This window comes from Salvia splendens, chromosome 6 (genome assembly GCF_004379255.2).
Source record: "Salvia splendens isolate huo1 chromosome 6, SspV2, whole genome shotgun sequence".
NCBI classification, from domain to species: domain Eukaryota; kingdom Viridiplantae; phylum Streptophyta; class Magnoliopsida; order Lamiales; family Lamiaceae; genus Salvia; species Salvia splendens.
The window spans coordinates 15,554,127-15,580,712 of record NC_056037.1 but is presented as its reverse complement, the minus strand read 5'-3'; the positions used below and the strand labels follow the sequence as shown (position 1 = coordinate 15,580,712).

At 37.8% G+C, this 26,586-nt stretch overlaps 3 protein-coding genes and 1 pseudogene across 5 annotated transcripts; 3 read left to right on the top strand and 1 right to left on the bottom strand.

The window, feature by feature from the left end:
- The first annotated feature begins 2,629 nt into the window (after positions 1-2,629).
- On the top strand, positions 2,630-10,647 carry LOC121808604 (villin-4-like). The gene is made up of 23 exons (XM_042209174.1): positions 2,630-2,922; positions 4,293-4,393; positions 4,558-4,657; positions 5,119-5,187; positions 5,275-5,511; positions 5,604-5,781; positions 5,862-5,994; positions 6,124-6,286; positions 6,375-6,522; positions 6,670-6,770; positions 6,876-7,031; positions 7,155-7,223; positions 7,324-7,392; positions 7,493-7,630; positions 7,732-7,860; positions 7,947-8,094; positions 8,203-8,213; positions 8,338-8,478; positions 8,591-8,716; positions 8,797-8,862; positions 8,963-9,290; positions 9,380-9,588; positions 10,047-10,647. Exons 2-23 carry the CDS (start codon positions 4,338-4,340, stop codon positions 10,158-10,160), a joined length of 2,889 nt encoding a protein of 962 aa, XP_042065108.1. The 5' UTR covers positions 2,630-2,922; positions 4,293-4,337; the 3' UTR covers positions 10,161-10,647.
- A 2,125-nt stretch (positions 10,648-12,772) lies between these two features.
- Positions 12,773-17,079, top strand: LOC121809890 (annotated as a pseudogene).
- A 700-nt stretch (positions 17,080-17,779) lies between these two features.
- Positions 17,780-19,884, top strand: LOC121808413 (ribosomal RNA processing protein 1 homolog). The gene has a single exon (XM_042208893.1). It carries the CDS (start codon positions 17,887-17,889, stop codon positions 19,627-19,629), a length of 1,743 nt encoding a protein of 580 aa, XP_042064827.1. The 5' UTR covers positions 17,780-17,886; the 3' UTR covers positions 19,630-19,884.
- A 471-nt stretch (positions 19,885-20,355) lies between these two features.
- Positions 20,356-24,838, bottom strand: LOC121809648 (VIN3-like protein 2). 3 transcript variants are annotated; one of them, XM_042210391.1, is made up of 4 exons: positions 24,183-24,838; positions 22,380-23,040; positions 21,803-22,107; positions 20,356-21,734 (listed from the first exon to the last, which is right to left on the bottom strand). In XM_042210391.1, the coding sequence occupies exons 1-4, from the start codon at positions 24,214-24,216 to the stop codon at positions 20,626-20,628; spliced, it is 2,109 nt and encodes a 702-aa protein (XP_042066325.1). In that variant the 5' UTR covers positions 24,217-24,838; the 3' UTR covers positions 20,356-20,625. The 3 variants fall into 3 exon arrangements, with proteins under 3 accessions (XP_042066325.1, XP_042066328.1, XP_042066327.1); XM_042210394.1 differs by having other exon boundaries at positions 20,356-21,710; XM_042210393.1 differs by lacking the exon at positions 24,183-24,838 and adding an exon at positions 23,408-24,172.
- Positions 24,839-26,586: the final 1,748 nt, after the last annotated feature.

Sequence of the window (26,586 nt, the reverse complement as noted above, 5' to 3'; positions counted from 1 at the left end):
GTATACCGAAACTTTCAATACAATAACATTATAAAATTATTGTCTACATTATTATATGTCTTATTTTACTATCTCTCCATGTTAACTATCTATTACTATCATGTTTTCAAAACAAGTGTTCAAAACGAAACGCCTCAACTATAATGTGGGATAGAAAAAATATTTTTGAATTAATTAGCTTATCATCCAATTCTAATTTAATTTATATCAATATATTATGTATTTTTAAAGAAATAATGTATCATGAATCGTTTTGGTGAGATTCAATAGCAGATATACTAGACCGAGATTCTATAGTAGATATACTAGACCTTCTGAATACACATATACTATCTTCATTCCATAAGAATATGCACTCTTTTCTTTTTAGTCGTCCCACAAGAATATGCGTTTTCTAATTTTGGAAACTTTTTTCTCTCTGAGGTGAGACCCATTCTTCATTAACAATATTTATTTACTTTTTCTCTTCACATTTCTCATACTTTTCCAATTTTTGCATTAAAACTCATGCCGAACCTGAAGTGTATATTTTTTAAGGACTGAGTGAGTATTACTACTAAGCTTGGCAATTTTAATTTATCGTAGTCAGAACAAATTACATGATCTTACTGTTATGATATTAAATTCTATGTAGAACATTTAGATGATTAATAGGGAGTAATTTTAAGTATAATATTAGTACAATTTATCCAAGAGAAAAAACATTGGTGGGCCTGTTACTTTTAATTTGCAAATAATAGAAATAGATTTGATAACATTGTGTACATCCATTTTGTAATCTTATTCTGAAAACTTGGAAATGTGCCCAGCATCTTGCATTGCATAGGTTGTCAGTAGGGTCACGTAGGCCTATAACATGTCCCATTATATTAATTTGCTTGTAAATATTTTAAAGTCAAATTTCCAACAAAATTTACAAATAAATTCATTTTATAAAAGAACAATGCTTAAATTCCATCACATTCCACAATATATTTCATCATAAAATAGCATGCCATGCTTTTAAATACATGAATTTATTTTCGATTTCTGAACACCCATGACCAAAATCAAAATATTCCAAAGCTCGTGTATATATTTAGGTATAAATATAAATTTTACAAGTAAATGATGTTGGTTTATTGAGGTGTGTGTCACATTTAGTTTTGACAAATATTCCATTTGTGATACACCATATATCATACTACAACAATATTTAAATTGATGTACTAATTGTTATTCATAATTTTTGAAATTCATGTGTAAAACTAAAATTCAAGTTCGTGTATTTAAGTGCAAATAGTTTTATTTTCAATTATAAAGCAGTCAAAATCAAATTTTGGCATTTATCAATAATTTTTATTTTCAAACCATATTAGAGAAATTTTGAACAAAAAGTGGAACTGAAGTCTTGAACCAAAACTGAAAACGAAACAAAATATAGCCACTAAAAAGGAAAAGTATTAGTTGTATTGTCCAAAAGAAAGGGAACAAATATTATATCGATATTCAAGGAATTAAAATATAATTGCCTAATGAAATTTGTAATATGCTAACACATGATTCATAATAACAATATGATGGCAGTGGGTCTACCATGTAACCAAACGCCCCTCTATCGTTTTTTTACCAAATCAAATCAAATCAAATCAAATCAATTCAATAAACATAGAACTTTTTCGTACTTCCCTCCATTGGAATTAAATGAAGAAAGATTAGTGTAGTATGATTTAACTTTTAAGTAAATTAAAATTAATAATTATGCGAATCGACGCAAAAATCTAAATCAATTTTTAAATTATTCATATTGGATGACATACTAAAAAAATTTAATGCCCATCGTGTACTACTCTCGTTTTTATATTATGATTTTGTCTTCAATTTCAAATTGTTGTGTTTTAATTAACCTTAATATTAGTTATGGTTTATTAGGACATATATTCAGTTTTTACATTTAATTTCAATGTTAGTTAATTAAGAATTGAATATTATATTTGGTAATTTCGCAAACGGAATATATATAACTTTTGTAACTTCAAAGTTTGGTTATAAGTATTGATTACTGGAGTATTAATAATAACTTTATGTTAAATTAGACTCAAATTTGACGCTAATTAGCTAATATTTAATTTTCTCTTTTTCGATGAATCAAGTGTATGTAGTATTTTATTTCTTCTCATTCATGTTTAATGGTCATTGATAAAATACGTTCCACACTTTTTTTAATTATGTCGAAATTAAGTCACTTTACTACACTCAAAGTACAAAATCTTGATTTTTTCATTTAAAGTCTATGGACCACTCTAAAAGTAGCAAGAGTAGATACTTAATTATTTAATGTCGACACGAGCATAAATATGTTTTTTTATTCATAAAAAAAACACCAAACTTCATTTTCCCTTAAACACTACTTATCAAATGTAATTAAGCAACTAAAGCAAACTATAATAAAATGAGTTAAGACTTAAATGTTGAGTAATTTGATCAGATTTGGAGCCAAACATTGCATCCATGATTCATCCCAATTCGTTAGTCAACAAACAACGTTTCGTGTCTTTTCCTTTTCTTTTCCGAAATTCTTGTATTAAGAAAATTAAATAAATGCGATATGAAGAAGGGATTAAGGATTAATTCTTTAATCTTTTTTCATCTCAGTTTCAATAATGGTTTAGATGAACAGTTGATAAAATTGCAAAAGAGGGCTTCTTTTTAGTGATAGGCACGCCTGTCAAGCAACTCATCATCATCATTCCCTCCACTTCTCCACCCTCTCCCTTTCTCTCTTACATCACACAGAATTCGCCGTCTGTCTGAATTCTTTTGTTTTTCTTTCAGTATTCCCTTTTTTGGGGATTTTCCGCTTTAGTTAAGTTGTTAGATTGGATCTGTTAGTGTTCGTTTCAAGTTGGCTCTAGGAATTCTACCACCAGAGATAAAGAGAAGGTAATTAATTAGCTAAATTGAATCTTCTCTTTCTTCCTCAACTTCATTTGACGGTTTCAGTGAAGTTATTTGATGTCTGAAAGAATGTGGGCGTTTTAATTGATGATAAAAATTGAGTCTTGGTGACCGGGGAAGCTGCTGCGTGATAGTATTAGACTATTAGTAATGATGCATTGGAGACTGTGATATTCGAGGTTTTATAGTGTCCGAATGTTAGCCGTCTTGTTTGCTGAATCGATACGAAAAAAGGTTTGTCTTTACTCGATGTGTGGAGGCATAAATTCATGATTCAGTGAGTCCCAAATAATTGGAGAATCGAGAAAGTGTGGAAAGAATTCGTCTGGTACCAGCTCAATTACTAGTGTAATTTTTTTTGTTTCGTCTTTTTTGATGGGAATTCAGAAAAATTGATTTATTTTAGTTTGCATCCTCTGCTAATGTAATTAGGAGTAACGTATGATTTTTGGTACGGTACCCCTTTCGACAGATGTGAATCAATGGATTGGGATGAATGTTGCAGCTGCAAAGTATATAGTGTGTGGAATATTTCCAGAGTTGTCGACTTAGATTTGAAAGCACAGAAGCATAGGTCAAGTTTAGTTGCCGAGTGGATTATGGATTTGTGCAGCATACCTGCAAGGGAAAGCACATGTTAGTTAGACTAAAGAAGAAAACTGTCATTTCAGCGTCGGGTGTAACTTACGGTGCTGAACACTTATTGAACAACAGAAACCTTGGTAAGTTTTGAATGCTGTATAGCTGAAGACAGTGTGTTGAGGAGAGTAGCTGTTGTCAGCCAATGATAGAAGGGCTTAAAGCTTGGAGAAAGTGCATTAGTTTGTCAATAGATTTTGGATTGAAGCCCGCAATCTCAGGCCTTTAGATACTTTTAAAGTAGTCAATTTATTGATTCCTCATATTCTTATGGATGAGCCTTTTGAACTTATTTTCATGATTTCCAGAAAAGCCTGTGGTTAGCATGAAAGATTTGGGCTAAGATCTTATTCGCTATATCTTCTAATGACGATTTTGTCATATCTTTTGTATGTTTCGAGGGTTGCTTTGCCTATGTTATTCCATTAAACTATTTTGATCATAGTTCATTATTATAAAGTTAAATTCAGAATAATCATGTGCTATGTCGTTTGCTAGTTCCAGCACTTGTCAAGTTGTTGTTTTGATCAGGCTTCTCAGTAGTGAGTTCTCTAATGCGAGCAAAATCATGCTTTTAGAAGGAAAACTGTTGTGTTTTTCAGTTTCTTAGGTGCCAAAACTTGTAATGCAGTCGTATTCTGCCACTTTGGTTTTTCTGTACATATATTCTTTATATTCTTTAGTGACCATAAGCAGATTTTTATATTCTTTTTCAGGTTGAGTTTGTGAATCTACAACATTACACTAGTTGCAGGAACTATATGGCTGTTTCAATGAAAAACTTAGATCCGGCATTCCAGGGTGCTGGACAGAAGGCGTATCCTCATGTTAATGTTTCATTCTCCCCTTAAAATACTTATATTGATTTTGCTATTATCTGCAACATTAACAGTATATCCTAGTTTGAATTCCTGTTGCTTTTGCTTCTGTTAAATATCGTATCAAGGCTCTGTACTCGTTTCTTTCCTTAACTTAGTCTAGTGGTACTGAGATATGGCGAATTGAGAATTTTCGTCCTGTTCCAGTCCCAAAATCTTCACACGGAAAATTTTGCACCGGAGATTCCTATGTGATTTTGAAGGTAGTTATGGTTCCTCATCTCAACTCAGAATAACTTTGAGATCTCTGCATCTCAATTATTTTATTATCTCAATTCCATGTTCATATGCCTGATTGCTCATCTAATTATTATTTTTAAGTGTTTAGTTAAGCTTCTTCACGTCCAATTGGAATCTTTTGCTTTCCTATGCTTTCTATTTCTTCATGTCGCTAAGATGCTAGAATGCTTGTTTTCTTTAATTTCACAATGCACAGTAGCTCGCGTATTTGCTTCTAGTAAATCACATTGGCTATATTCTCAATTTTCCCTTTTATTGTTAACCGTAAACCTTAAACCCTGGCATGCGCGTGCATTGGACTGCAAGAAAAAATCTTTGTTAGATGATGCTACTTCAGTTTTTATCGAGTTTAATCTTTAAGCTCCTGTGATTGTGATTATGCCCGACATCTATTTCGTTCCGACCTGTAGTTCCCTTTCTGCAGACCACAGCCTTAAAAACTGGTGCCCTACACCACGATATTCATTATTGGCTTGGAAAAAGCACCAGTCAGGTAAATCTTTATTCTATACTCCTTTACCTTTATTACGGCATTTTCAGACAATATATTTCCTGATTCTTTAAGTATTTTCGCCTGCAGGATGAAGCCGGTACTGCAGCGATCAAAACTATCGAGCTAGACGCCGCACTGGGTGGGCGTGCTGCTCAATACCGAGAAGTGCAAGGTCACGAAACAGAGAAGTTCCTTTCTTATTTCAAGCCATGCATAATACCTCAAGAAGGTGGAGTTGCCTCAGGCTTCAAGCACACCGAGGCTGAAGAACACCAGACTCGTATGTTTGTATGCAAGGGAAAACATGTTGTTCATGTGAAAGAGGTAACCCACCATCCCTCATCAGCTTATAATAATAACGACTTTTCTTCTTAGTGCGTATATATGCATCACTCTTTTCTTTTGTGATTGAACAGGTGCCTTTTGCTCGATCCTCACTCAATCACGACGACATTTTCATTCTTGATACAAAGTCTAAAATCTACCAATTTAATGGCTCTAACTCTTGCATTCAAGAGAGGGCTAAAGCTCTGGAAGTTGTTCAGTACATTAAAGATACTTATCACGATGGACAATGTGAAATAGCAGCAATTGGTAACTATGCCACTAATTGGGTGTTTTCCATAACTGAGTTGTAGACGAATGCTTGATGCTTCTTTTCTTTTTGACTGCAGATGACGGGAAATTGATGGCTGATGCTGATACTGGAGAATTTTGGGGATTCTTTGGTGGCTTTGCTCCACTTCCAAAGAAATCTGCCTCCGACGAACCCAAGAGTAACAATGCAGCTCCATCTAAGCTATTCCGGTATTTAATTTCCTCTAATAGCTGCACAGTTTTTATTTTTGATACCTTTAGGTAATTTTTATTAAAAGTCTACGGAAATAAGCAATCTGCCTTCTGCAACCATAATTTTTATCATTGTGTTATTTCAAGGATCGAGAAAGGAGAGAAAATAATTATCGAGGCTGATACCTGGACAAGAGATTTACTGGACACATATTATTGCTATATCCTTGATTGTGGTAGCGAAATCTTTGTTTGGATGGGAAGAAATACATCTCTTGATCAAAGGAAAGCTGCAAGTAATGTTGTTGATGTAAGTCCAGCTTCTTGAGTTAGTTAAGATTTTTCACCTGGACTTGTAATCCAACTCTTACCTCTTACATTTTTACATCCACTTACAGGAATTACTGAATAGTGAAGAGAGACAAAAAATTCACGTGATTCGTGTGATTGAGGGGTTTGAGACAGTGATGTTTCGCTCAAAGTTTAGCTCATGGCCCCAGTCGAACAGTGTGGCAGTGTCCGAAGATGGCAGAGGAAAAGTTGCAGGTCAGTGATATGTATTTACTTAATAGGTAATACAGAGTATTAGGTTCCTCTTCGTTGGGTTGCTTAACATCATCATGATATTCCGGAATATATACCTTAATTATTTGTTTAGCTCTTATCATTTGGTTCCATTTTTTATGCGTCTAGCACTTCTGAAGCGGCAAGGGATTAATGTGAAGGGTCTCCTCAAGGCAGAAACGCCCAAGGAAGAACCGCAACCTCATATAGACTGCACCGGGAATTTACAGGTGATTTGCAAACAGACGAGGCGGGTATATTCCGTCTACAATGATCTGTATTTCTTGCTTCAGTTCGTTGAATAATTTGTTACTTTACTGCTTCTGATTTTCCAGGTTTGGCGTGTCGAAGGTGAACAAAAGACTCTTCTCTCAGCTTCTGATCTATCCAAGCTCTACAGTGGAGATTGCTATATTTTCCAATATTCTTATCCCGGTGAAGAGAAAGAAGAGCAACTAATAGGCACCTGGATCGGGAAGCTCAGTGTTGAGGTGGAGCATTCATATAGGCAAAAATATACCAATATCCCGATTATATTATTTATGGAAATTTCAACATATTGAATGTATGTAAATATTAATGGAATTACTGATAATGCAAATCTTGCTCTGTAGGAAGATAGGGCATCGGCGACTTTGCAGGCAACCAAGATGGTGGAGTCTCTCAAATTCCTACCCACTCAGGCACATATCTTTTCTTAATAATTCTATTATGGCTTTACTCGTCAATGCTACTTTCTGTCTCCAACACTCATATTAATCGTTCAATTTCGTGCTTCACTAGGCTCGCATCTACGAGGGAAGTGAACCGATCCAGTTCTTTGCGATATTTCAGATCTTTATCGTCTTCAAGGTCTGGGAGTTCACCACCATAAACAGCGAGACTTATAGTTCCTTTTATCCGTATATTTTCTTGTTTAGGCCGTGAAATGATTTCGTCTGCATTTTACCAGGGCGGTCTTAGTAAGGGCTACAAGAATTACCTAGCCGAGAAGGAACTTCCCGATGATACATACACGGAGGAAGGACTCGCATTATTTCGGGTTCAGGGAAGCGGACCTGAAAATATGCAATCAATTCAAGTCGAACCAGTAAGCCCCGTGCTACATTTTCTTTCATGTGCTTTTTGCCATTTCTACCTCTTCTTTTGCCCTGGCCATTGCGACACACATTCATTTTTTCACTGATTTAGGTGGCTTCTTCTTTGAATTCCTCCTACTGCTACATACTGCATAGCGGGCCCACCGTGTTTACATGGTCGGGGAATCTCACAACACCCGAAGCCCAGGAACTTGTCGAGAGGCAGCTGGATCTTATAAAGGTTTGCAACTTGCATAAGAATGTTTTTGTTCAGTTTCATAGAAATTTCTATTGTGTTTTCTGTTTATTGGGCAAAACCTTTTGCAGCCAAACACGCAGTCTAAACTGCAGAAGGAAGGTGCTGAGTCCGAGCAGTTTTGGGACTTGTTAGGTGGAAAGTCAGAATACCCGAGCCAGAAGCTTGCTAGAGAAGCAGAGAGCGATCCTCATCTTTTCTCGTGCACCTTGACAAAGGGTATACTGTTTGGATTTTACAACCGTAGTTTATTTTGGTCCTTGTAAATCCATTATCCATCTAACTTAATTTGTTTTCTCTTTTAATGATTTCGGCTACTGTTTTCAGGAGATCTCAAGGTACACAAAATTTCATGGCTATATATCGTCTCAGAGGAAACAAAAATTGAAGTTTGACTAGTATTTTGATGTGTTAATGAGAAACCACTTGAGATATGAGAGTCGATATCAAACTATGTTGCAGGTGACGGAGGTGTACAACTTTGACCAGGATGATCTGATGACCGAAGATATATTCATTCTCGACTGCCATGCCGATGTTTACGTTTGGGTTGGGCAACAAGTGGACACGAAGAATAAGTTAAATGCTTTAAGTATTGCCGATGTAAGCTGTAACTCGATTTTTTCCTTATTTTATGCTAGCATAAATCATTGTAAGTTTGAATCTTTCTTCTCGTTGTACTGAAAATCATTGATACTTTATTACTTTCTAACAGAAATTTGTGGAGCGTGATTTTCTTCACGAGACATTATCACTTCAAGCTCCAGTGTATGTTGTTATGGAAGGCGGCGAGCCACCATTTTTCACTCATTTTTTCTCTTGGGACTCCTCAAAATCTGCAGTATGTCATACCGCTTTATGTAGACACCTTAGTTCGAATTTGCTCTTCGCCTTTCACTCACTTAACTTGTATGGTTACAGATGCACGGTAATTCTTTCCAGAGAAAGTTTAGTATCCTTAAGAACGGAGGTGCTCCGTTGTTGGATGTAAGCAGTTCTTCCCTCTGGTTTAGTCTCTATTTGCTAATGATGTGGTTTAAGCTATATTGATATTTAAGAGACAAATTTTTTGTTCTTCCCATCACAGAAACCCAAAAGGAGAACTCCGGTCTCGTACGGGGGGAGGTCTGCTGCACCAGAAAAATCACAGCGTTCGAGAAGCATGTCATTTAGCCCTGACAGAGTTCGTGTACGAGGCAGATCTCCGGCGTTCAATGCTCTGGCTGCGAATTTTGAGAACGCCAATGCAAGAAATATGTCAACTCCTCCTCCAATGGTGAGAAAGGTATATCCCAAGTCCGTGACGCCGGATTCTGGGAAAAACGCCCCGAGATCGTCATCTATAGCTGCCTTGAGTTCGAGTTTCGAACAACCGCCACCTGCTCGGCAAATCTTGTTACCCCGTTCGAATAAAGGTACGCCTTCTAGAGTTTTTAATTAAGAATCAATGTTGCTTTCTTTCTCCAGAGATGTTGGTTGAAATGTTTCTTTCTTGGCATTGAAGCGAGCCCTGAGGCACCTAAACCTAAACCTGAGCCACTATCCAGGCAGAACTCCGTAGAACAGAGCCCAAAGGCTAAGCCGGAACCCATACAGGAAGATGTGAAGGAAAACGAAGCTGAGGACGAGGAAGGACTCACTGTGTACACCTATGAGCGTCTCAAGACGACGTCGACGGATCCTGTCTCCGACATTGATCTGACAAAACGAGAGGTATGCTAGAGATGAAAATAATACAGGCTAATCCATCACATACTTTTTGAGTAGTGTGTTGACAATTCGAAACATCTCCGTCTTTGAAAAATAGATAGTTTTGAAACAACATGGGTTTTAAGGCACAATTGGTAAAGTAAGAGGGAGTGAGAAAAATGGGCAAAGTAAGAGACAAGAAGAGAAAAAGTAGTGGAAGTAGTATTAATTGATTGTGGGGTCCACTTCATAAATTAGAAAGTTTACAAAGTTTCTATTTTTAAGGGATGAACCAAAATGGAAATAGTTTATATTTTTAGGGGACGAATCACGAAAGTAGTATAACAACTATCCCACATTAGTGTAAGAAAAGAACTGAAACCATGTATCACCACCAGTTGGTTTTAGGATGAGGACTCTATGGTAATAGTCAAACAATTTTGAGCTAGTTCGATCATTTACTTACTCGTCTCCTTCCACAGATGTATCTGTCCTCGGCCGAGTTCAAAGAGAAGTTTGGGATGTCGAAGGACGCCTTCTACAAGCTTCCTAAATGGAAACAGAACAAGCTGAAGATGTCGCTCCATCTATTCTGAACACCCTCCCCTGATGTATATCATCAGCAATGGTTGCAAATTCTTACGGTATTTTTATCTCTCCGTATACTTGCCAGAAGCGGTCTTCGTTTCAGGCGCCATTGCAATATGCCAATATTTATAGGCGTTCCGAGTTTCTAAGGGGGGACGACTCTGTCGTCTGTGATTCTTCCATGCTTGGTATGAATAGTTGGATTTTTCGTGTTTGTGATTTAGTTTATTTGATATTCTTTTCTGTCCCAGGTTTGTTGTGAGCATTTTGATTTAGGTTTGTATTTTTTGGGGTAAATTGTTGTTGATTTTGTGTTTTTCATTGTTTTCGGCTATTGATTATGAGGAGAGTGAGTGGTTAGAAACCTTGCAAATGCACAGTTTTTAAATTTTAGGATATGTAGTGAGCAATTATGTCAAGTGTGTACAGTTTTTATGTAAACCACAAAAATCACTAATTATTTTACTGCCCAATAAAAATGTGTGTTTTCTTTTATTTCTGAGATTGAAGTTTATGTTACTGTATTTCTCATCTCCGTCTCCAAATCTTCATTAACACTTTGTGCTGCTTCCACTAACTGATCCATTTGTGTCGTTCGGTTAGTATGACTAATTATCATATAATTGTCAATCTATGATTAAGTCATTAATTATTTTAGTTGAAGAAAAGTAGCTATGCTATGAATAATTATCATATTGATTATTCATTTAGGATTAAGTTTATGAGACTCAATCTCATAAGTCAAACGTATATATTTAATCATGAGATATAATATTTTAAACCGAACGATCTTATAAACTAAACAATCTATTGTAAACTGAATAACCTATGTAAACGAAAATATAGACCAACCCAACCCTAGTGTTATTCAGTCGACCTCAAACTTTAAAAGGTCAAAAAAACAAGAAAAATATAAGGCAAGATGGGGGAAATGATGATTGGCGAATAATGCATGGCTGTTTATATATATCAGAATTAGCCTCCGGTCAACGTGTATTTTTTTTAAATTTTCGTCACAAAAGTCATGTGATTATATATTGATATGAGATGGTAATATCATTTTAAGTCTTTTTGGTAAATTATTGAAAAAAATTATAATATTTGATCATATTATGACATGTTCTATAATTAAAAAAAATGGATTTTTTTGATATTATACACCTGTCAAATCGGATACATGCGGATACCCGATTATGAATTTCCCAAAACCTAATACCCGATCCGAAAATGATTTCGTGTACTCGGATATCCAGTTCCAGGTTTAGATTTAAAAAAATATTAACTACACAGTTTTTGTTCGAATTTAATATAAACTTGAAGTAGTTCAAATCTAAGAGAAAATAAGTTATACCATCCTTCATCCATCCATAATAAACATCATAATTCAAACATTAGTTTAGGAAGGATTGGACTATATTTTCCACTTATGACCCTTGTGTTTGTAGGGTGGATTATTTTAAAGAGCCCGACGGGCCTTTCATAATAATCCCGGCCCGACACAAATAGTGCTCATTTTAGAAAAATAGTCCAAAAATATTTGTGGGTGTATTTACTGGGGTTTCCTTCAATGCCCCTTGTTTTCATATCCTCCATTCTCTCCTCTATTTTCATTTTTCATCGATTGTGTTTATGTATGATTGATAAAACCAAAGTCAATATCACTCCTATGTATGAATTAATAAAGAATTTGATGTAATATATAAACTTATTCAAATATTATATAACAATACTAAAAGTCATCGTTATTAATAAACTCTTTTTGTCCATCAACAATCATCACATTTTGCCATTTTTAAACGTTCATCAATACATGTTTCATTTATTTTTCTACTATTTTGATAATTGACTTCACATTCTATTAATATTATCTCACTCAGTAGTACATAAAAGTATAACTTTTCTTACTCTATTTATTTCATTCACTTTTCATTATTCTTTTAAAATCTATATCAAGTCAAATTAATTTGTTATTAGTGAACAAGAGTAAATACATAATTATATACTCATCTTATTACAATAGTACATGTTATCAATGATGCGAGGGGATTGAACTAGTTCAATATAGATACGATGAATTACAAACAATCTTCTAAAAATAAACTATACTATTATGCATAAAGTTTTGTAATAATATACCAGAAAATTTTAAATATACTTCTCCCTTCTCCCAATAATAGATGTCTCACTTTTCTTTTTAGTTCGTTCCCAAAACTTATCACATTTTTTTTCAAAAAAAAGTTTTCCCTCACATTAATATAAATATAATATTTTCTCTTTTCACTTAACATACAAAATAACATTTTCTAAAATTTCGTGTCATTACCAAAATGTGTCATTTATGGGATGGAGAGAGTATTTTAGTTTTAATATATTATGTATATATATTAAAAATAGCAAGAATATACTTTCTTTCATTTTTATTTCGTCTCATAAAATTATGTACTTTCTAAATTTGAAAACTCTTTTCACTTCTAATGACGAGGGACTCATTATACACTAACAATAGTTTAATTATTTTTTTTTTCGTACGGAGGTAAATTTCCGGCAGACTGTAGCCATCGACCAATGATTCGCAATGGTCAAAATACAAAATGTTGAACATGCAACCATCACACTCTTCCTCTTCACCAAGAGACAGATATTTTCCACTTCCGAAGTTGCATCGATCGTTAGATTCTAGAAGAAATGGAGTCCATGTTAATTGGGTCTTTCCAGAAACCAACGCTCTCGTTTCCCTTTGCAGCCGAGTTATGCTCGCTTCCTACTCGCACGTCTCAATTTCATCGTTTTTCACTTCATTCTTTTTTGGGTGGCGCCGCCCTCAGATGGATGGCTTTCATGAATTAAAATTCTCACCTTCCCCCCCCCCCCCCCCCCCTCTTTTTATGCTACAATTTTGCATTATTATTGATTTCTGTTACATTTCGTTAATGGCGTATCGGCTTTTCTTGTCCCCTTCAAAAACAAAATAAAAAAATAATTAATTAATTCCTTTTCTTTTGGAATCTGTGGGGATTTTGTTGCTAGAACTAGAGTGTTATTACTGCCTATAGAGTTAGATGTCTCAAAATCTTGATTTTCTTGGACCATCTTTGTCCATGCATTCAACAGCCTACTCCCTCTTTCCACCTCTTTTTGCAGTATGCTTGTATGTTTTGAGCACGGATGGCGCAACTACACTTTCAAATTCGGATAGATTCAATAAGAAACCCTGATTTTGAGCTACAATTACTATGTGGAGTTAATTGGTTCCGTTGTAGCAGGGAATCATTTAATATGCAAAGATTTCAGCAGTGTAGGAAGGCTCTATGCCCTACCCGAGAGATTATGTGTGCGGAGGCGAAATTTGATGCACCAACCTGTCAAATATATAGCCCAAAGAAGAATTGCACTGAATCCAAAGGGTGATTCAAAGTATGTAGTAAACTCATCTTCAGGGCATTCTCTTGAATCCGAACCTTCTAAGAGCCCTTTGGGTCCAGTGCAGCAAGCCTTTGATGCTTTCTACAGGTTTTCGCGGCCTCATACGGTTATAGGAACAGTTAGGTTACATGATTCTTGATTTATCTTTTAGCACACAAGGTTTCATCCTTCAACCTGGTTTTTCTAATTTCGGGTTCTCATAATCTCTTGCCCTGAGCAGGCACTGAGCATCGTTTCAGTTTCTCTCCTTGCGGTTGAGAAAGTATCAGATTTTTCTCCATATTTTTTGCTGGATTGCTAGAGGTATGGTGTAGTCTTTGTGGTTAGTCATCAGTATAGCAAGTCTATGGATTCTAACCCATGCACTATGCTGTATCTTGCAGGCTATCATTGCTGCTCTGTTGATGAATATTTACATTGTTGGTTTAAATCAAATATCTGACATAGAAATTGACAAGGTTGGCTTCCAAATATATTATGAAACCATGTCTGCATATTAGAATATATTTTTCCTTCCTCTCTCACATATTGCAAATCCTGGATTTTGATTTGACAAAATGAAAATGAAAATGAAAATATAAGGTGATATCTAGGTTGTAGAATATTTACTGTTAAACGCAATGGAATTAAGTATATGTGTTTTTTTGATTGGTAATATGGAGTAATGGTAAATTTGCAGCGGCCTTGGTTAAATTAGCTATATTAATTGCCCTCTTAGCTCCAAGGATAAGCTTCTTCTCTAAACCAGGACTAGCGGCTCTAGTTAAATAGGAGGATTGTTCTCTATCAAGACTGTTCATACCCAATCGAGGCTCTGGGACTCGTACTTTTATAGACGAAAATTTCATAATTGCTCAAATCTCAATACAATTCCTTGGTATTTTCTGTCTTGTGGTTTTGAGCTCACTTGACGATGATACAGAAGGTACAAACTCTAGTTAAATCATGTCAGCGATGCCCTTTCAGCTTCGATGATAAGCTTCTTCTTTAAAGGAGGACCGACAGTTATAGTAAATGGGAGGATCATTCTCTATCACGATGGTCAAAATCCTGAGGCTCATGTGCTTGTAGTTTATTACGCTAAAACTTCATATTTGATGCTCAAATCTCAAAATAACATCTTTTATTTTCTATCTTCTGGTTTTTGAGCTCACTATGAGATAATATTAGGTACAAACATAGGTTAAACTAGAACTGTCAATCCTTTTAGACTGCAGAAGCTTGAACTGTATGTGTTGCAAATTTGCAATGTGCTTTTCTGATGGTGGAAGTTCTATTAATTCTTTATTCCCTCATCTTAAATAATGTTTGTCATGTTAGATGAAAACTTGACATTATTCTCAATCTCATGTCAGGTAAATAAACCATGCCTTCCGTTGGCATCTGGAGAATATTCGGTCAAAACTGGTGTATTGATTGTATCATCATTTGGCATCTTGGTGCGTAAATAGATTCTACTTAGTTTTCTTATGTTTTAGTACTCCCTCCGTCCCAGCATAAGCGAGGCGCTTCATTTTGGCACTCCTTTTGGGAAAATGATAGTATTAAATAGTTAAGGTGGATTTAGAGTGGAGTAAAAGATGGAATATTGTAGATAAGAATCTTCTCTACAATATTCCTTCTCTTATTTTACTCTATCTCTACTTTAACTATTTAATGTCATTTTCCCAAAATGAGTGCCGAAATGAAGCGCCTCGCTTATGGTGGGACGAAGGGAGTATTATTTATGCCATCCAACATCTCGACGGACTAAAATTGCTGCTTTCCCATCCTCAGAGCTTTTGGCTTGGATGGGTTGTTGGCTCGTGGCCGTTATTTTGGGCCCTCTTCATCAGTTTTATGCTAGGAACTGTGTATTCTATTGATGTAAGTTGGTTTTATTGCACATTTGCCATTCACGTGCTTTATAGTATTATGCATATTGGCATACACTCTTTGCAGATACCACTTTTGAGATGGAAAAGATTCGCTGTAGTTGCAGCAATGTGCATCTTTGCTGTGTGAGCAGTGATCGTGCAAATAGCTTTCTATTTGCACATCCAGGTGATGATTTTTGTTGCAGTTTTTTTTCCTTTTCATCATGTCCATTCTTGTGGTGTGTTTCCGTATAATGATTTGTATCATATATCATTTCTTTAATTTTCATAGGATTTAATGTCCTTTCCTTTTCCAGACTTATGTGTTTGGACGACCAGGCACCCTAACAAAGCCTGTGATTTTTGCAACTGCATTCATGAGCTTCTTCTCCGTCGTCATTGCGCTGTTTAAGGTGAATTTCTCTATGATACCGTTATCTAAGCTGCGGATTATATTGTGGTTCTTTCACATAAGAGCAAGCAACATATGCACGAAATTGTTCTAAATTTTCAAGTGTGTTTTCTCAATCAACAAATGAGACGATATCTGCACTTGTGCATAAGGCATATGTTAGGGAACTTATGTATTTCTGATGTGAAACAAGCTTGAATTGCTTCCTATTAGTGACCTCATGTGTCATATTCGTCTGCACTGAAATTTATCTCCCGACTTCCCTATTTAATGTGTATAGGATATACCCGATATTGTTGGGGACAAGATTTATGGAATTCAATCATTTACAGTCCGACTTGGCCAAGAGAAGGTCAGTATCAGTTACTGCCGACTTTTTTTCTCGCCCAAGCATTACATACATGACTTCCAGGCTTAACATTTTTTTGAGATCTCTGTGGTAGGTTTTCTGGATCTGCATTTCACTTCTTGAAATGGCATATGCCGTTGCCTTGTCTGTTGGAATTACATCTTGTTGCACGTGGAGCAAGTGGGTCATGGTAAGCCAACTTTTGCCAACGCTGTTCTCATTATGGGTCGATCATTTGATATGATAAATCCAGGAACAGGCCAATCTAGACTCAGACTTGTCAAAAGAATCGCAAATGACTGACTACCTACTCATTGCTTTCTCGTTGCCATTGCTTTTAGGTCATTGGCCACACTGTGTTGGGGTATCTTCTGTGGAGCCGAGCAAAGTCTATTGATTTCAAGAGCAAGGAAGCAATAACATCCTTTTATATGTTCATATGGAAGGTAACCGATCCAATTCCTTCTCTTTCTTTCTTGCAGAATGTCTGACTACTCGCACTGGCAACTCGAAACTTATGAAAGCTTGATACTTGGGTGTGTTATCTGGTTTCAAAACTGGAGATCACACAAACACAATCCATGTTTTCGAGCTGTTGTTGAATCGTGTTTGTATGATTCCTTCAATGTAAAAGCAGATATGTGACCTCTTCTTCTGCTTTGCAGCTCTTTTATGCCGAGTATTTGCTCATTCCTCTGGTCTGGTGATCTTTTATGGCGACGGCTGAGGCTTGTTAGGCTTGATCTTCGTCTGTTTCAATTAGATCACCCCAACAAAGGATGTAATCTGATTCTTACTTCAAAACCAAAGCAAAGATACCAAACACCCATTGCCGATCTGAATCCATTTAACAACAAACACTGATTAATGACATTAATATTCAAATATGTGCATGATCCCATTTACATATTGATTATAGCATATTTTTAATAGGAGTTGTATTTCTTATAGGAGGTTAGACATAACTTTCCTTATTAAAATTGATATGGAGACGCAAGCGCCTATTAGAGCATCCACAATAGCTATGACTAGCCAATAGGCTAGCACTAGGACTTCCCACAGCCCAATAATTAACTTGAGACGACGAACCCAAGATCACCCACATCCTTAGTAATTAGTTTGTTATCTATTCTCTCAATTATAGTACTCGATTCCATAATATGCCTCTTGATCATCCAATAATTTGTCAGAAACAGAAGCATTATTCCAAAGTACATATAAAATAAAACCAAACCCTAAGCTAAAGCTACTATCAAATCCTAAAAATTCTACTATATTTTAGCTACTCATAAATTTGATTTTAATCTACAAATTATTAATTTGAGTACGATGATGAACCAATGATCTATTTTGTGTCCGCTAAAAGTTACAATATCAACTAAAATGAAGATGCTACAATGAATTTGGAAACCTATCTATATTAGCCAAAACATTTTAAACAATATTTTTTGTTTATTTCATATTCGTGTTGGATGCATCTGGTCTCAACCAGCACTTTGAAAAAATGAAAAGTGGCCACACTTCAAAAAAAAATTTACTTACAAGATTGAAATCAATTAGACTTACCATATGTAATTAAAAATTTAACAGTTTCCCTTTTTCTTTACAAATTTCAAAATCTCATCACTGAAACAAAAGCCCTAAAATCCAACAAACCCTAACCCTCTCTCTGAGTCCGCCACCATTAATCCTCAATGAAGAAGAGGAGTCGGGAGCCCAAACCCTTAATTCCGGCTCTCGCCGCCGCCACTGGCCCCACCCTCATCAAGCATTTGGCGTCGTGCAGTACCTCCGTCAGATCTCAATCTCTGCGCCTGCTTCAGTCATGGCTCGCCGCCCAATCGCAGCAGCTCTCCGATTCCGACGTCAAGAAGCTCTGGAAAGGCCTCTTTTACTGCCTCTGGCACGCCGACAAGACCCCCAATCAGGTCGCCCTAATCGATCGTCTCATTTCTCTCTTCCATTCGCTGCAGCCCGCCGTTTCATTGGAGTTTTTCCGCGGGTTTCTGGTCACGCTTCGCCGGGAGTGGCCCGGAATTGACCGGCTGCGGTTGGATAAGTTCTACTTGCTCATACGCCGTTTTGTAAAAGCCTTGTTTGGTTTGATGAGGTTGAGGAAGTGGGATTTGGGTGTTTTGAGGGAATATTTTGGGGTTTTGGAGAGTGATGCTTTGTTGGCGGATGATAACTTGCAGGGGAATGGGGTCAATTATCATCTGGCGTCTGTGTTTTTGGAGGAGTTGGCGGCTGTCGGATTTCCGGTGCAGAAGGAGGTGGTTGATGTGATTTTGGGGCCATTTTTTACGGTTTTGATGAGGGGAACTGATAAGATTTTGTTAGGGAAGGTGAAGAGTAACCTATTTGATGAGCTGGTAAAGGCGGGGACTGAACTTTTGTCGAAGAAGAAGTTGGGAGAGGGTTGCGATGAAGGCAAAGGGACTGCTTTGTTGGGTGTGGTTACTTTAAAGATGTGTTTGTCTGGGAAACTTTATGAGGTTACTTCGTCTGTCGATTGCATTCAGGGGAATAGGAAAGTTGTATTGGGGCTGCATGAACAGTTTTTGAAGTTGGAGAAGGAATTGCAATCATCTGGTATTGAAATTTGTATACCTGAATACAACGAAGATGATGATGCAGAGGTTCCCCAGTTGTTACCCGTTGATTTTGAGGATAATGTGGATGGAGGGTCTCAGGAAGGAACTGAGAATGTGGTTCATGATGATCAGTTGGATAATGAAATAGAGAAGCAGAATAAGAAGAAGAGTAAGAAGGCTAAAAAGGGTAAAGATGGGGGTGATAAGAAAAAGAAGAGAAAGGGTGATGAGAATAAACCATCTGCTGAAGCTGAACAAAATGGTGATTTGATTAGGATTAGTGGCTCTGAGAATATGGAATTGGATAGTGGTTCGGGCGATATACTAAGCGATTGTATGGAGAATGAGTTGAGTGAAACCGTGATACTGAATCTTCAGAAACAGTTTGAGAAAGTTGCTGCGGAAATGGATCCTGAAAGTGGTGATGATTCAGATTCATCCCCTGTTCCTGCAATTGCTAAGAAACCTAGTAAGCGAGCAAGGAGGGCAAAGGTGGGACACGAACAGGAGCTTGGTGATGTGAACACTAATGGAACTGCAGATAGTGGAGATCATGCTGATGGAAAGAGTGTGGAGAAGAGTGGCAAGAAGGTTAGGTTTTCCATGAAGAACAACTTGGTTTGGAAGCCACAGACTCCTCTGCCTCCGGAGAGTCTAAGGTTACCGCCGTCAGTTACTCCAAGGGGTAGTGCATTGAAGAAGGGGGTGCCCCCGGGGCCCGTTGTGGAGATGCCACCTGTCAAGAAAAAGGCCAAGCAGAAGAAGAAAGCTCAAAATAGATTGAAGGTGAGGCCATCAACCATGATCAAGAAGCGGAAGAAGGTGCAACCCAAATCAAGCTGATGGTGTTGCAGGTCGGAGGATTAAGTTCTTCAAGTGATTATTGCAATTTTGTTCGATTTATTTGATTTGTTGACTATTTTGGTTATTCAAATGCATTCTACTGGTTGATTTAAGTGATACTAGTATTGAAGATAAACTCCTAACTTATAATGGTTATTTGCGTGCTCACCTTTGTTGTATTCGACAGACTATTAAGTTCGTTGCACTAAAAGTTGATGTTATAAGAACTCATAGCTTGCTTCCAGCATTACTGCTTCCAGTCAATTTTTTAGGTAATCTATACTTGGTTGATGTGCATTTTCTTGGTTGTATTACGATGTAAAAATTACTTTTCTCGATGTTCATGAGCATGTTGGCGTATGATGAAAATTTTTACATGAAAAGTATGTAATCAGAATAAGTATATCCGTTGAGCTTGAGCCAATGTAAGGCGAAGGTCATGCAGCATGAAATTGTCGTCGTCAATGCCTATCTCACCTACTCAGTCATGTTAACTTTGTAAACAACTTTCTTGAAATTTGTCATTTCTGCAGATTATTGTGACCAGTCCTGTCTAACTTATGGGATTTCCATAAGGATGATAAAATATCTAGTGTTTCAAGAAAACAGTGCCAAAACTATTTTAGAAGTTGTATATGTTCTACTTGCTTTAGATCACTTTGTTGGTTGATGACTGTATAACTTGTTGAGTTTAATACGAACTTGGGCGAAAATGAAACGCCTTTATTAACATGAACGGAGGGAGTATTTCTGTAGTGCAATCTTAAATTTTCCAGCTGTGCTGAAAAGATATACAGAATTTGTGGAGCACAAAAGTTATGATCATATATCACAAGAGGCCAAACTCTTATGCATCAAAATACTTTAATTTAGTAATGCTACTTTCAATGAAGAATGATGTCTAAGATATTTTCTAAAATTCAAAGAATAAGCATCAATAAAAAATCCCCATGCTCATAATCCTTTGAAGCTCTGTTATCTGTCTCTGCCTCTGCCTCAGTGCCAAAGCTTCGAACAAAATCCAGCAGGTATTGTCAAACACCTCTTATTCGAAACCATATCAGAGAAAGAATCAAGAAGCTGCCCAGCAAGAGACTCGGGATCTTCAACAAACGTATCGATGAATACCTTCACAACGCGTGCCTCCTGTGGCGTTGCTCTCAGGCTGTACCATGTCAAGAATTTCTGGCGAAACCCCATCTCAATATGGCCCTCGCGCTCCAGCCAACGGATCACCTTCACGTAGTACTCAAAGTCCTTGTCTCCTATGCCACTGCATTCCTCATCTCTCCTCTCACCATTCCTTTTCCTCGATGAGCTCCCTGCTTGAGGCTCCGTGTCCCTCTCACCTCTCGTTTTGAGGTCTTTCCAGCCAAATTTAGGCCAGCTGCCCCTTCCAGCGGCCTCTTTTGCATTCTCAAACCTGCAGGGAGTGATGGGCAGGCCGGCTTCCGAGCTGGGGACACATTCTAGGCCAGTCCGAGGAGGCGTGTTAGACCCATTGTCAGTGCTCGTGTCCTCAGCCATTTGCACATTTGAAGACTCCTTGTTGCTTTCTTTCACCAATGTGCCTGCCTCTGGTGGGCTGCAGCTGGTTTTTACCATACTGTACTCCTCGTGCAGCAGAGAGATTATATCCCCAGCCATCGTCGTTGCCTCCTTCTGGCTCTGATCCGAGACGTTACTGCAAGGGACAGTATTGTTTGTTTCGTCTTCAACAGAAGAGGGATTAGACAGACTGCTGCAGTTGGTGGTCACTGGGCTCTCACTCCTTTCCACTTCCAAGATTTTAGACTTTGGCTCATCGTCTTGAGTCTGAAACCGAAGTTCACAGAAGCCTGCCTCTCTATCCGTGTCAAGGGCAACAACCTTGAGAACATACTGCGTTGCAGAAGCTAGACCGGAAAGCAAGAACTTAGTGTTTGGTTTAAACAATCTGCAAGTAGGATCTCCAGGATAGTCTGCATCATCAGCTTTCCGATGCCACAAGGTGTATCCATCGACGTGTCCCATATCTGAATCGTCCGGATTCAGAATCACCATGAGAGATGAAGCACGGATGTCAGCGAACCTGACAAGTTCTGGGCCAAGTACATTGCAACCTACTTTGTATAACCATGCATCAGATGGCAACTTGAAAGTATAAAGGGAGAGGGGGAGAGAGAGAGAGTACCAGAAGACATATCAGAAGCTCTGTTTGACAGCATGAAGTCCAGAGACTCCAAAGCTGAAGCACAAAGTCTCTGAATTTCTGGGCCTGATGATAGCCGGTTCACAATCCCTCGAGCCTTCTTCACAGGTAGACCGGTTAGAGGGCCTACATCTTCTTCGAGCTTTTGCACTGCTTCGTCAATGATGCTGGATAGGTGCTGGTAGTGTTTGGTACCAGCAAGAATCTTCTGGCTCAAGGAGAGCCTATAGCACAATATGTCAACACGCCTCGTATCCCTTGCCACTACCAGTTGCTTTCTCCAAGAACTGCATAATTTCTTCTTTGTTTTTAGAACTATTACTCACAAACTAACCCACAAGTTCAATTAAAACAGAGAGCAGATGCAACGGAAGTTCATAAACGAAGACGCAGATGCCTTGTGAAAACCACAAGCAGATCAACAGCTACTCTTGCAGGAGGAAAGATGATACTGCAAACGATTCTCAGGTAATATTGATCTTATAGTGCTGCGTAATTAATCACATAGCACATACCAGCCAACCAAGAAAACGAATAAAAAGCAAGACTATACATTTACCTGAGCAAATCATTCACCTTTCCGCAAGATACACAACAGAAGCTCCCATCGAGCCCCTTATCCTGCCTATCCTGTGAGATGCCAGAATTCTCATGCCGTAAGGCGCATTCAAGATGGCACGACATGCCACACGACAGACCACAAAATGGAGGGTCCACGTTGCAAATCAACCACAGGCTGGGGTCCTTGTTGTCATCATACTGATGACAAATGCAGCATGAACACCGCTTGCAGAAGACATCATTGTGATTCATTTTGGCCTTACAAGCTGAGTTCTTACAGCACATGGTATTATTATTTGAATCAATTTCGGTGGTCACAACTGCAGCACCGTTTGCAACAACCAGGCGATTCGGATGATCGGATTTCCTTTGCCTCTTGGGAGTCCTTTCACCGTTTTCTAATGAAGGATCCACTTCGGTAGCATTTGCACTCCCAGGCTCCTGTGATATCTTTTCACGTACGATTTTCATAAGATTCTCTATTAGTTTTGACTTAGTTAATCCGGTGTACTTCCTTTCTTTCCCGAGCTCTGCACAGAGAACCTGCAGTATCTCTTGGCGGCTCCACGCCTGAAACATTTCGGATGCACCACCCTCTGCCTCTGGCCACTTTGAAACTTCATAGATTAGCTGTCTCTTCTGCTCCATACTCAAACTTCCTGCAGTTTGGTGGATGAAATATCAATGCTGGAGCCCAAAAGCAATAAGAGTTAACTAGAAATCGATACCCGTGTTCAAACATCTTTGTCAAAGTAAGGAGTCAGCATGTTATACACCAAAGTCACAGGAAAAAAAAACACATAATGAAAGACAATGAAAAAGTCAACCACTAAGTGCATCTGCTTTTCAAGTCTCTTAACCTAATATCTATACATGAAATGTCTGACAACAGAAAACACGAGACGAAGATCAAAGGACGAAGGAACCATACAGTGGTAATCAACAAGAAAGCCCCAAAGTTTATTCCCCGTGTTTCTCATTGAGACTATATACAATGTACCACATTTGCTTGATTCTCCAACACACCTCTCTTTCCAGATCCACCAAACATCACCACAGTATCGTGTTTACATGGATGTGAAGTCAAAGGATTCCAAATGGAGGGCAACAAACAATCAAGAAATTGATTATTCGAATATAAAGTTAGTACAAAATCATACCACAAGTAATTTAGAAGCTCCAAACCTTCATCTTTGACTATGCAATGCACCTCCACAAACTAAAGTAGGTAACATAATATTTTAAGCAGAAAAGCATCAACTTGTCAAGTAGGAATCCGAGATTTATTCATCGATCTCAGTTAATCTAGCACACTCCAAAATAAAAATAAAAAACAGTGAAAAAATAACAGCTGGAAATTCGTTGGCATCTTCATCTTCATCACCGATCACTTTCCATTCTTATTATAAGCAACCTTGGAATTATTGAGAGATGGTGATAAAAGCCAAACACACACACACACAGTAGGTATAATTCATAAATATTAGTTACATTATCTGACAATCAACGGGCAAGCTATCAATAGAAAAAGGAAAAAAAAGAAGCAATAATGGAGTGCGTGATGTAGCATGCTTCTCTCTCTCTCTCTCAAGAAAAAATTCGAAATTCATGAAAGCATTTATTCACAGTTGAAATCAGAGTGATGGAACAGATCGGCGGAGAATTGAATGACTCATTATCTGTAATTATAGAGAAAAAATAGGCTTGGCATAAACAGTATTGAAAATGCGAAGTGAGCGAGTGAAGCAATAGCGAATGAAGGGAGATAAAAATAGAGGAGGAGGAAGAGAAGGATCTATACCTTCCAGAGCAGAAGGCTCCATAGATATAGGCATAGAGCTTAGTTGTTCAACAACACATTCCAAATCCTGAAAACAAAATCGTAGCAAACAAACTCGTGGATACGTTTACGCTTGCGCAGCAATGCAGAGGCCCCACTCGTAGAGACAGAGAGAGGAGAAAAAAATGAAGAAAAGATGGGCTGTTAATGGGCTTTTAGCACCGAAACACCATTTATTGTGTGGGCGTTCGGTTGGCGCAATGTGTACGGTTTAATCCTATGTTCGGTTAGTAAAATTGGACGACTAATTAATCCATGATACTATCTTAGATGGATAATCTGAGTCGCACCCATACCCCTGCGACAAAAACAGTATGGGGAATGATTAACCTTTAGTTCCATTTTTGCCCCCCATCGTCTCCTTCATCGTCAACCACACCAGACAAGATCTAGATTTCGCCGCCTCAACAAACGTTGTTACTCTATCGATGCACATGTCTGATACGAGACATTGCCATATCTTCCCATATCTTTTATTTAGTTATCTTTTTGATTCATAGTATCTTTTCCATATCTTTGTTTTCTTATTCAATAAGTTATGGTAGTAATATTCTAGTATTATAAATATGAGAGGATGTTATCGTTTTAATCATTCAATAAATATATTATTTTGGCCAAGTCCCTTGCATAATACGTTGAATCCTTAATCCCTACGCCACCTGCTGCCCGACGGAATCTCACCGCGCACAGCCGGGACGTATATCTGATCTGCAGTCGCTGCCCGACGGGTTGAAACCCGCGCACAGCCACCCAGATTCTTCCTCCGCCGACCCTCACGGGCGCCGGATTTATCTCTTCATAGTTGTTCTCCGTTCTACCGAACGTTAGAGATTTAGGTCCTTAACAACTGGTGCTTTCATCCAGCTCTCACCCTCCCACCATCTCGAATCAAAGCTACACCGCGGCCCGACGGAAAATATTCCGCGCACAACAACTGCTTTGGTTGTCGAGCCCAGCCTTGTCACGACCCAATTCTCGTTAAGGATAACAAGATTGAGTAATTCGCGACTAATGGGGGATTAAAGAAGCGGGGATAGAAAATGGGTAGAATCTGAAGAACTTGCCGAAGGCCAAAGGTGATATTACCAAAATAACAGTCAAGTATCTGATACAATCTCAGAATAGAATAATTTGACATGTCAACTGAATCAGAGTTCAATGATGAGACATTACTATTCTCATTCAACAAAACACAGCGGAATAGGTCCCTACTGAACGACTTCGTGTATGAAGACACGAATCGTCGAGAAGTCCACCCGATTATTTAATAGCATCAACTCCGATCAAATCTTCTTCATCTTGACGTTCAACCTGCACATTTATAAATACATGCAGGGCTGAGTACATGAGTACCCAGTGGACACGTGCCGAAAACAAAACATACAATTATAAGTTGTCATCCATTAACAGTATCACACGGGGGTTTTTCTTAAAAGGCCCGAGCATACTAAATTCTTTTGTGATCTTAAAAGTCCGACTCCAGTCTAAGTTCTCGATGTATTCCTTCATGTCTGAGAATCCAGTGTGCAGTGAAGGTGGCCGCCTTCAACAAGCACCCTCGCCGGCCAACCTCTCTCTAGGATGGCTCACAGCGCGCGCGCAAGTAACTCCGAATATGATTTGCGGTCCTATTGGAAACCGAATTCGTTACCAAATTTTTGGCATCGCCAAACTCCCGGCATATAGCCCTCACAGACAAGTCTCGAAAATAAACATTTTATGGCATGACAACAACTTTAAAATAAATCACATCTCCATTTTTGAGAAAAATGGTACTCCCTCCGTCCCGTGCTACTCGCACGTTTGCTTTTCGGCTCGTCACAAAGTCCTTACACTATTTATAATTTAAGTTAGAATTAATGCATTTAATTAATATGTTAGTTTAAGTTAAGAGCTCTTTTATTAAGTGATGTCTCATTACACCTAAAATTCTTTTTTAATTACACAAAAAAATCAATCCCAAATTTACGGCCTAAAATGAAAAGTGCGAGTAGCATGGGACGGAGGGAGTATTTCATAACTTCAAAATATTTGCTTTATATCCACACTATAGTGCTGGATATTAAACGAAAGCCCACCTGGTATGCTTATCTCCAATTAAAATCCTCGTTTGGCCTCACTTGCCCTTGAAATAATTCTCCTTTAGAAATAAATAGCGTAACACGCTAATTAGTACTTGAGCTATTTTTCTGTGAAAAGAATGCATGCACCATATAGGATAGCATCTATCTCTTAGTCTCGGCCTATAGGATTTTTCCTTAAATCCTAACTCGGCTATATCATGCGGCCGCATTTAATTATTCACTTTACTTATCTTGGAGAAATTCTATTATCTCAAAAAAATATGGATTCTTAAAATCCCTCC

What these genes read in the sequence shown, in the direction of transcription:
- LOC121808604 (XM_042209174.1), top strand. Translation starts at nt 4,338, where the DNA reads ATGGCTGTTTCAATGAAAAACTTAGATCCGGCATTCCAGGGTGCTGGA. An exon ending in ATTCCTATGTGATTTTGAAG is followed by an intron (nt 4,658 to 5,118) that starts GTAGTTATGGTT and finishes CCCTTTCTGCAG; the next exon opens with ACCACAGCCTTAAAAACTGG. An exon ending in CTGCAAGTAATGTTGTTGAT is followed by an intron (nt 6,287 to 6,374) that starts GTAAGTCCAGCT and finishes ATCCACTTACAG; the next exon opens with GAATTACTGAATAGTGAAGA.
- LOC121808413 (XM_042208893.1), top strand. Translation starts at nt 17,887, where the DNA reads ATGAAGAAGAGGAGTCGGGAGCCCAAACCCTTAATTCCGGCTCTCGCC.
- LOC121809648 (XM_042210391.1), bottom strand. Translation starts at nt 24,216, where the DNA reads ATGCCTATATCTATGGAGCCTTCTGCTCTGGAAG. An exon ending in AAGGTGAATGATTTGCTCAG is followed by an intron (nt 22,108 to 22,379) that starts GTAAATGTATAG and finishes GAAATTATGCAG; the next exon opens with TTCTTGGAGAAAGCAACTGG. An exon ending in AGCTTCTGATATGTCTTCTG is followed by an intron (nt 21,735 to 21,802) that starts GTACTCTCTCTC and finishes GGTTATACAAAG; the next exon opens with TAGGTTGCAATGTACTTGGC.